Source organism: Ruditapes philippinarum, unplaced genomic scaffold (assembly GCF_026571515.1).
Source record: "Ruditapes philippinarum isolate M1 unplaced genomic scaffold, ASM2657151v2 ctg828_1_1_1_1, whole genome shotgun sequence".
NCBI classification, from domain to species: Eukaryota; Metazoa; Mollusca; class Bivalvia; order Venerida; family Veneridae; genus Ruditapes; species Ruditapes philippinarum.
This window is the reverse complement of record NW_026852744.1, coordinates 274998-284229: the sequence shown is the minus strand read 5'-3', so window position 1 is coordinate 284229 and position 9232 is coordinate 274998. Positions and strand designations below refer to the sequence as shown.

At 31.3% G+C, this 9232-nt stretch overlaps 2 protein-coding genes across 3 annotated transcripts; one reads left to right on the top strand and one right to left on the bottom strand.

Annotated features, from left to right (window-relative positions):
• The first annotated feature begins 706 nt into the window (after positions 1-706).
• On the top strand, positions 707-3386 carry LOC132723169 (heavy metal-binding protein HIP-like). The gene is made up of 2 exons (XM_060707848.1): positions 707-1047; positions 2281-3386. Exons 1-2 carry the CDS (start codon positions 711-713, stop codon positions 2703-2705), a joined length of 762 nt encoding a protein of 253 aa, XP_060563831.1. The 5' UTR covers positions 707-710; the 3' UTR covers positions 2706-3386.
• Positions 3387-4602: 1216 nt separating this feature from the next.
• On the bottom strand, positions 4603-8867 carry LOC132723154 (uncharacterized). Of its 2 annotated transcripts, none has more exons than XM_060707831.1 (6): positions 8543-8867; positions 8128-8215; positions 7681-7808; positions 6533-6620; positions 6178-6245; positions 4603-5547 (listed from the first exon to the last, which is right to left on the bottom strand). In XM_060707831.1, exons 1-6 carry the CDS (start codon positions 8731-8733, stop codon positions 5307-5309), a joined length of 804 nt encoding a protein of 267 aa, XP_060563814.1. In that variant the 5' UTR covers positions 8734-8867; the 3' UTR covers positions 4603-5306. The 2 variants fall into 2 exon arrangements, with proteins under 2 accessions (XP_060563814.1, XP_060563822.1); XM_060707839.1 differs by having other exon boundaries at positions 6533-6617.
• Between the last annotated feature and the right edge of the window lie 365 nt (positions 8868-9232).

The following is a 9232-nucleotide window of genomic DNA, read 5'->3' as shown; positions in this document are numbered from 1 at the left end:
TATTGAATTGATCAACATGTTTGTTTTGTCACAAGTGCTTTTTTGCAAATGTATGAATTTAATCCGTACAATAGTATCAAAATTATGTAAACAATATTCAATGCTTCGACATTGACGGGCAAGAACACTTAAAACTCAAGTTCAAGAGCAGTTCTATCTATTGGATGGTCTTGCCAAATGATAGTCAAGATTTAATTAATGAAATTCTCTTTATTTGTCGTGTAACTGGCTATAACTTTGTTATTTATAAATGGATTTTCTGCAAATTTAGACATAACATCTTTTCGGTCAGGTCCTTCATGAATATCAATCTAAATTGATTTTGAATCATGTATGGTATTGACCTTGAGGTCAAACTGATATTTTTATCTTTTCAGCTTATTTTTAAGTACTTTCTAAATGTTCATATGATCCGTTTTTTTTTCAAAATGGCAGACTGGCGTACGCAAACAAAAGAATTGACAGATTGATGATCAGTTGAAAGTTTTCAGGAAGCTATTTGGTATGCAATAAAATTGTTTTACTACATGCAACAACATAATATTTCGGAACGAACAATTAACAGCAGCTCCAAACGATAACAGAAAGCCTGGGTATATTGAACGGAATTTGCTTATTATTATCTTTGATACACCCCTTTCTCAGCAGAATTTTGCTGTTGGAGATTTGAGGCTGGTAGAAAATCAGTTTTCGAGTAGAAGAGCATAGAGATGGATCGTTCTATATTTATAGTGATTTTGCTTTTACATTCTAGTATGACATCTGTTGCAGAGCCAACCTGCTCCAAATTTCACTACGAAGAACAGACTCTAGAAAAAATGATTAGACAGGAAATAAAAGTTGAGAATATGAATAGTGATATGCGACTTACGGAGCAACGAGTGCTCGATGCTTTAGAGAAACTGAAAACGGAAAGAAGTGCATACATTAAGGATCTTATGAAAAAAGAAGGTGATATTGAAGTGCTGAAGACAAAAATGGACGAGGAGCTGAAGAGGATTGACGAAAAAATGGATAACTTTTCAAAAGAAGTTCAGAAAATACAGGGTAATATAAATGGTTAAATTTCGTTTGGTTGTGCAGTGTTTTTGTTTTTTGTGATGCATGAAGTATATCCTTGTTTAATTGTAATATTTTTATATTTATCGATGCAAAAATAATATTTACATAATTATCATAAGTTAGTATCTGATACAATGAACAAAACAAAAAAACTAAGGCCATTTAGTTTGCAAGATTGAGACCGCGTAGGTCCATGTTTTCTCTTATTTATATTTTCAACACTATTGAAACTAGGATTGTTTTGTTTTAGTTGTTCGTTTTGTTTTCATAATTTTGCGCTCATTTTGGTAATCTCTATACTGTTTTAAATCAACACGTTTTAAGAATTAATATTTGAATTCATTCGGATCAAAATCAGTCAATGTTATTTGAATGCCATAAAACACATTGAAAATCAACACAAACTATTGTTTCCCAGTTGCTTCGTATCTGTGTAGACAATTATGCAAGCACTCGGTCATTGAAATATACAGAACGTGTAGGGTTAAAACAATGGCAACAGTAGGAATCGAACCACAGACGTCTCGCATATGAGGCAATCACTTAACCAAATTTGCTATTGCGGATGTTACGACGATCTTTACGTTACGTTAAGTTAAATACTCCATTTTACTGCTCGTAAACGACACGGACAAAAATGTATTCATAATTGACAGGTCAATAAAATCAGTTTTACGTTTAACACATAATATTGCTTTCTTATACGTCATTTTGTCAATGTGAATACCTTGCTTTGAAAGTTCGGAACTTAACGTAATTGTTTTGTTAACTTTGTTCACTAAAATTGGTAATATAATCCATGATGAAACTGGTTGATACGTACCTTTTAAATATATTTTAATTGCTTACAAACACATTGTTGTTTCTAAGTATGACCTTTTTTAAATTGTTGCTTTCTGTTCCTACACAGGCTGACAAAAGCTTACAAAAATTTTCTTTTATATTTCTTTTATTTGATCTTAAATTAAATGATACTTGACTTTGTTTTGGAGCCAATTAGCTTACTATTTAACAGTAACTTCTTTTATTTTAATGGACTTATAAATCACAGATGAGTGCAATTTTCCAAGATAGCCAAAATTGTTTTATTATCTCGGGGAGCATTTAATTCAATACAAAATGTTTAAATAAAAGTGTGATATTAGATAAAAATAAAAAATGTATGTTACATTAAGACACGTTGCATTTTAAGTTGTTGCATATGTTATATACTTTCAGAACTGGTATTGACGCCAATTATTGCATTCAAAGCTAACAAGGCTAATGACATATCGTTGGGAAACAACAAGGTGATTGTCTACTCAAATATCATTCTAAACACTGGCGATTCTTATAACAAAGACAATGGCATGTTTGTAGCACCCGTTAGTGGATTATATCTGTTTACCGCACAAGTGTGTTTGAAAAAAAGTGTTTGGGTTAGTATTGGAATTGTCGTGAATGATTCAATTGTTTCTAAGGCAGGTATAGGTGAAAACGTCTGGGAGAAATGTTACACAATTGATGCAATCACGGCGGTTGAAAAAGGAAACGAAGTTTTGGTAAAATGTACAGCTGGCTGTGCAAACAGTGACCAATTATACGAAAGCATCACATACGCAACAAACAGCTTCTCTGGCGTTCTTATACATAAAACAGTTTAAATAACTTCGCTTTTGCTGTCAGTTATATTTACTTGTAACTCTCAACCTTAGCAAACATTTATTTTCGTACAAAATGTTAACATCTAGCTGTACCTATATTTTAAAGTACTTAAGTCAAAAAGGCGTGAAACAATACAACACAACATTGGGACATATATAAACATAGATTATGCATAAGTTATTAATTCGATAAGGCAAAATTGTACATAAATTTATTTCTTATCCAAGGAGTACGCAGTAATGCAGTTATATATTTTTGGTGTAGATTATCATTACACAAAGGCATTGAAGCGATTTTCGAGCATTATTTTTCATGGAAGAAACATCTGGTGGTTCTCCTTGTATTAATATTTAAATGAGCAGGGAAACTAACTAAACAACGTCATTATGTACTTTTGTTAACCATATACATTTTCCAGAAACTTTTTAACTTTCACGCATGAAAAACAGTCTTTCCATTATATGGCTTTCAGACTTGTTAAAAGAATATTTAAGAACACTGCATTAATTATTCTCAATGCATAAAACATTAAGAAATGTGTATTACGTAATATTTTTAACATAGGATCGTTCATTATTTAAATCTTGTAAAATGTCGGACTGCATGTATCATGTTCCGTTTTAGGGTAAGTGTACCAATGTTTTAAAGTATTACTATGATAAATAAATTGTGTTTCTATCTCAATTTGTTCCTTTGATTCTGTTTGCTACTTTTTAGGGATATCACACATTTTTTCGTAAAGGTCCCATTGTTCTAACACTCAAATAATAAGCATAATTTTGTTAATCAAAACAACAAAGTTGAAGCAAATGGCTTCATTCAGCGGTGATCTTTGAACATTTAAAGTGCCACTCTGGTGCCACTCAATGAAAAGCGGGACATGGTCGTTAAGTAAAAGAATGTGTGTTAAAATGGATTGAATGAATAGAAGAAAGACATTTTCTTCACGGATGGATAAATTAATAGTCATGTATGATAGTCTCTTCTTTTAATGCAGATCAACATTTAACCTTAAGACCATAACAAATATGAAGACAAATAAAGATAATTTCGATTACATGCTTTTTGACTATTTCAATAGTCGCCGTTAAGCATTCGACATGTCCTTTTATTGTTTCTCGGCATAACAAAGTCCAGATTGATTTCTGGCGTCACATTTCACAGTATGTTTACATTCTATATGCGCTCAAAGTTTGACACTGGATTCCTGTAATTAGTTCTATCTAGGTCAAGGGTTTCAGGCGCTATCAAGGCTTTGTGGAAAAACACTTAAATTAGTTTCTTCTAAAATCGTGTTAAATTTATTTGACATGAGAAAATATTACATTTTGCACAGTAATATTGTTTGAATGAAGTTTAACGCAGCGCAACAATGCTAGGATAACGGACGTTTAAACAAAAATCTTAGCAGTCCAGTTCTCAACCATACAAGTACTTCATGTAAAATAGTTAGGGAAAATACAAGGATATATGGTTAAAATAATTTGTTACTCATTCTGAATGATTTAAGGAAATCTTTTCCGATCAAATGATGTATCTGTGCGCAAAATGGTTTGCGTGCGCGGGTGTGCGTGCTTTATGGGTGCTTTATTACCAAATTTATAACTATATTCGTTCCACGTTTTATGAGCATTGTATATATTCTTCAAAATTCCACAAATCGTTAAACTTACAAATCTTTGCAAGTTATTTCTAGTCTCCAACTTTCAGAAAAACATGTTCATGTAATTCTTCCCGAATTTTCATTTTTTTTCTTCAAAAATCAAGAAAAATATTTACACGGACGGCTCAAAGCATTACTGCAAAGTTTGTGCAGCCGACCGTCTTTGAAAATCATTTTACATTGAAATCATTATCGAGCTGTCTTTACTGGAGAGAAAGGAAAGCAAAAACAACTAGAATCGCTAATTGATAATGTTTCAAAACTCAAATCGAAATGTAATCATATCATAAAATCTTTGATAAACAATGTTTTACAACTATTATTCCCTACAGATATATACACCTGGAAATAAGTTAAGCATACATCGAAAATTTGAAATTGCTTGTTATTAAAAGCACTGTCATGAGATGACGACTTAATTGAGCTAAGAAATAGTAATTAAATAATTAGTGGTACAAAGTTAGTATTCATAAACTAGTAAATTTATGGGTTTACTTTGTTTAATCAAATTATTGAGGCATTAGCAAATGTGTTGATTTTTACTAAAAATGTAAGTGTTTATAAAATGCTGTTGGAGCGTTTACAGAACATTTACTGGAGGATATTTTTGATAAATGTTGACGATTATTCGACCTAAAAATACATTAAGTAGCCAAGGTTTTAATAACAATAATGTGTGTGATCACCACGTGCCCGGATGATAGCATCAACCCTTCTTCTCATTCTACAAATAAGGCGTCTATTGCAATTTAGAGATATATATTTTTTCTTGGTGCACAGCTTGTTCCAGTTGTTGCAGGTTGATTATAGGTTGTTTGTACCATTGCCCAAAAACATTTAAAATTTCAGTTGTGGTCATATCAAAATTGAGGCAAAATGCCGGGTGTGCTAAACTTATTTTCAGGTGTAAATATTATGCTTTGAAAATGCAACTGTTTCAGTTATGAATTTCTTTGCAAACATCACCATTGACTGAGAACGGCTGAGCAGGATGACATCTATTGGCAACGCCAGCACAAGTCGAACTCTCCGAGTAGATTGTCACAGCAATGTCCTGGCTTGACGGGAATTTACATATGCCATTCCAGTTTCGGATGAATAAAACTTTCACGGGTTCCTCATGACCATCGTACTCAATTTCACATCTTTTGATAAAATCTCCGTAGTTTGTATGGCAGCTGTTAAACATATAATATCATAGAAAACAGAAACAATATTCATGTACATAATTCATGTTATATCATTCATTTTAATTCACGTTCTCGGAAAAAAACATTTTAAAGAAAACATATATTTCACTAATGCTGCAAAACAAGCATTTTGACGTTGATTATTAAGATCCATATGCACTACAATTCTTTTCAAATAAGTGTGGAAGAATAAAAATCCGAAATATTCCTGACAAAATGATTTAAGTATGTATACCTGAGAAGCACGTAATATATCATACAATAAATTCTTTTACTCTTATTCCTATTTACAACTTGGTGGAATACATATATGCCTTGATTAATTTCTGTCAGTTATATTTTTATAACCAGAAAGATCAATCATCAATAAAGGTAAGCATGGGGCAACGTTTTACGGCTGCCATACAGCACATGACTCCTGTTGTGATAAATAAATATCCAAAAAACAGTGATCCCTCGAAAGCATTAAAAACATCAAATTAACACGAAAATTGCAGCCTCAGTTTGATTGAGTTTGTACATGTGGTATAATGAAAAAGCCTTACTGTCTGCTTTTTTGAGAATTATTTTTTTAAACTATTAAAAAAAACCTTTTGAATATTTTATAGATGAACATACCTTTTAGTTGGTTTCGGAGGTGTAGGTTTATGCACTACACAGGCATGCTTTGATGTAATTGCAAATGTCTGAAATTAATTCCAAAATATATACTGTATACATAAAAATCTGAAACAAGTAGACACAAATTTACGTAAACATAATTAGATGCATGTTTATTTATGAACTATTTTCATATTACATTTAATTTACCTGATTTACGTCTTTATTTATTTCAATATTTTTGTTCACCATATATTGTTCACCAACATGATGAAAATGAGTTATATGGATTCAATTGAAATATATTTGAAATACTTTCATACACAAACAGTCGTTATATGCATAGTTAGTTCTGGATACAAAAATGACATACATAAGTACGTAGTGATGTTTCGCCAATGACCTCTAACTTTGGTGTTTCTGCTGTTGCGTCACATATGAAGGAGACATATGAAGTTCTGCTGAAGAATATTGTTACTAATTATTGCAATTTCTTATGGACAAGTTCAATCAAATTGACAAGCTTTGACATAAATATGTTTATTGCATATTGATAAATTACTACATGTACTAAATTCTTTTTCACTTTGATATTTTGGTCTCTTTAGAGGCAAGGAGGTTCAAATGTTAAGGATATTTCGAAGACACGTTTAGATAGTGCACATTAACAACCCGAGAACTGAAAAACACCCTTGGTGGGAATGAATGAGTTATTATAGCGAACCAATATTTTAATGTCATTTTTTTACTATTATTACTCCATTCACCATCGCCTTTTTATCAGGGGAGAAAACTAGAACATTACATTTTCTTAAGTCCGTATGGATTACTCGTCACTGGGAAATATTGCAAAGAATTATTTACAGGGTAATATTCATTTCAAGAATCATAGATCGAAATAACACCATGTGAAGTCACATAAGGCTATATAGTAAACAGTTTACGTGAGGTATAATAAAACATATACGTTACTCCAAGCTCTTCTGTATGGCATATCGTCCCACTAAAGAACAAGGCGATACCTACCTTGTGACGTCATTTTAGACTTTGTAGTTAAAAGTTTACATGAGATATAATTAAAAGAGGATATTGAATTAGTGAAGGCTCAATACAGAATTTATTGAACGAGTTGAAAAAATAATGCTATACGCGCCTCTTGCGAGCAAAATGTTATTTAATTCAAAAATTATTATATTTTATTCATCACATATCCAAAATAAAGACTGTTTGCAGTGAATAATAATTATTTTTCCTTGATGCGCCTACAGTGTAGCGCTAGCATTTGGCACGTCCATACACTTTATTGATATTACGCAAATAAAGTCACGTAAACATATAAGCACGGCCGTTTAAATTTTGACGGAGTCGCAAAATTTACACGGGTATGTGATAAAAACATATACCTTGTTCCAAGCTCATCGGTGCTGGTATATCTACCCGCCAAATAACCAGACGATAACATATGACGTCACATAAGACTATATAGCAAAACGTTTGCGTTAGAAACAATAAAACATATACCTTACTCCAAGCTCATCAGTACTGGTATATCTACCCACTAAATAACCAGACGAAATGTTAAACGTCAGAAGACCGCTGCTGGCATCTCCAATCGCGTAAAACAAATCAAAATCGCTAGTTTGACAACCCTGAAAAAGACTTCAAAAGTAATATATTTCTTGCCAGTCTATGTCTATAGTTCGTAGATGAGGTTAATGTTTAAAGGTTTGCCGTTTTTATACATGTTTATTTACCCAATAATATATGATGATACAAACAAATTAGCATTTTTACTTCTTACAAAATATTAGATTAAAATCATTATACACAGAACTTCAAACTGAATTTGTGACAGTTTACATTTAAACCGTTTCTTCAACCAAATGTAATCATAAGATAAAGTGGACCACAATTTTTGTAATCGAAGTAAGTAAATTTCAAGAACCTATTTTAAACGAAAATACATACAGCTACATTAAGACAAGTTCCCTCGTTAAACGGAAAGCACGGGTTGAATGAGTACATGTAGTCTCCATCTCCTTTTAAATCCTTTATTCTGGTAAAAAGTATAAAAATAGCAAGAGCTCGCTAATTTATTTGCGAATCAAAGCTTAGCAATGTTATTATTTCTACACAAGGCAACATAAAATATTTTGTACGAGTATAATAAATTATGTATAATTAGATCGTTATATATCTTCAACGTTATGTAAATTGGCTTATGACCAAATAAATGAATGAATAAATAATCAAATAAATTATTATACTCAAAACAAAACAAAGAAAAAACGTTTTGAAACATATATGCTTAATTGTGACTTAAATATTATCTCTTTCATTTATTTTACTCTCTATTTTATCAAGTAAATAAATTGCAACTTACAAAGGTACTCCTGTATTACTTCCAAGTTCAGCCAGGTCAATTCTGCTTCCATTTTCAAAAACACATGCGCACACACCTTCTTGCTCACACCCCACACTTTCAACATATATCAATTGAGAAGTTAGTGTAAAGAAAACTACAATAAACTTCGCTACAACTTGCCAGTTAAAAATTGGTCCGTGATTTCTCATAATCCTTATTAATGTTGAACTAAGCAATCCTTAAAATTTATGTAAAAAGAACAATATCATCAAATATTATCAAAACTCTAGTTATATTACGACATTAACCAAAGTAGTTCTAATAGGTTATTACATTTTTTTCTTATCTACTTAGTGCGCTCGGCATTTAAAATTATACTACAAGTGTTCGAAATATTCGAGTTGCTATAAAACTGTGATACGTTTACGTCTATAGTGAGATTTACAGAGATAACACATATTTAGGCATGATAAAGATCTAAGGTGTCAGGGTTAAAATCACAGTAATACTGATAATTATAATAATACTTAAAATGTATCAAATAAACCAACGAGTAAGGGAACTATAAACATAATTGATTCATTACAAGATGTTATAAATTAATGTTATCATTTATTTATTCACCTGTATATGGAATGTTACACTGAATTGCATAAAAACACATAGACAAACAAGTTTTATAATATTTGGTTTCAATTTTAATTTATT

Bases quoted from the DNA above. Each gene is read 5' to 3' on its own strand.
- LOC132723169 (XM_060707848.1), top strand. From the start codon at position 711: ATGGATCGTTCTATATTTATAGTGATTTTGCTTTTACATTCTAGTATG. The intron at 1,048-2,280 runs GTAATATAAATG...ATATACTTTCAG, and splicing joins AGAAGTTCAGAAAATACAGG to AACTGGTATTGACGCCAATT.
- LOC132723154 (XM_060707831.1), bottom strand. From the start codon at position 8,733: ATGAGAAATCACGGACCAATTTTTAACTGGCAAGTTGTAGCGAAGTTT. The intron at 8,216-8,542 runs GTAAGTTGCAAT...ACTTTTTACCAG, and splicing joins AGTAATACAGGAGTACCTTT to AATAAAGGATTTAAAAGGAG. The intron at 6,621-7,680 runs GTATATGTTTTA...AATATTCTTCAG, and splicing joins ACTGATGAGCTTGGAGTAAG to CAGAACTTCATATGTCTCCT.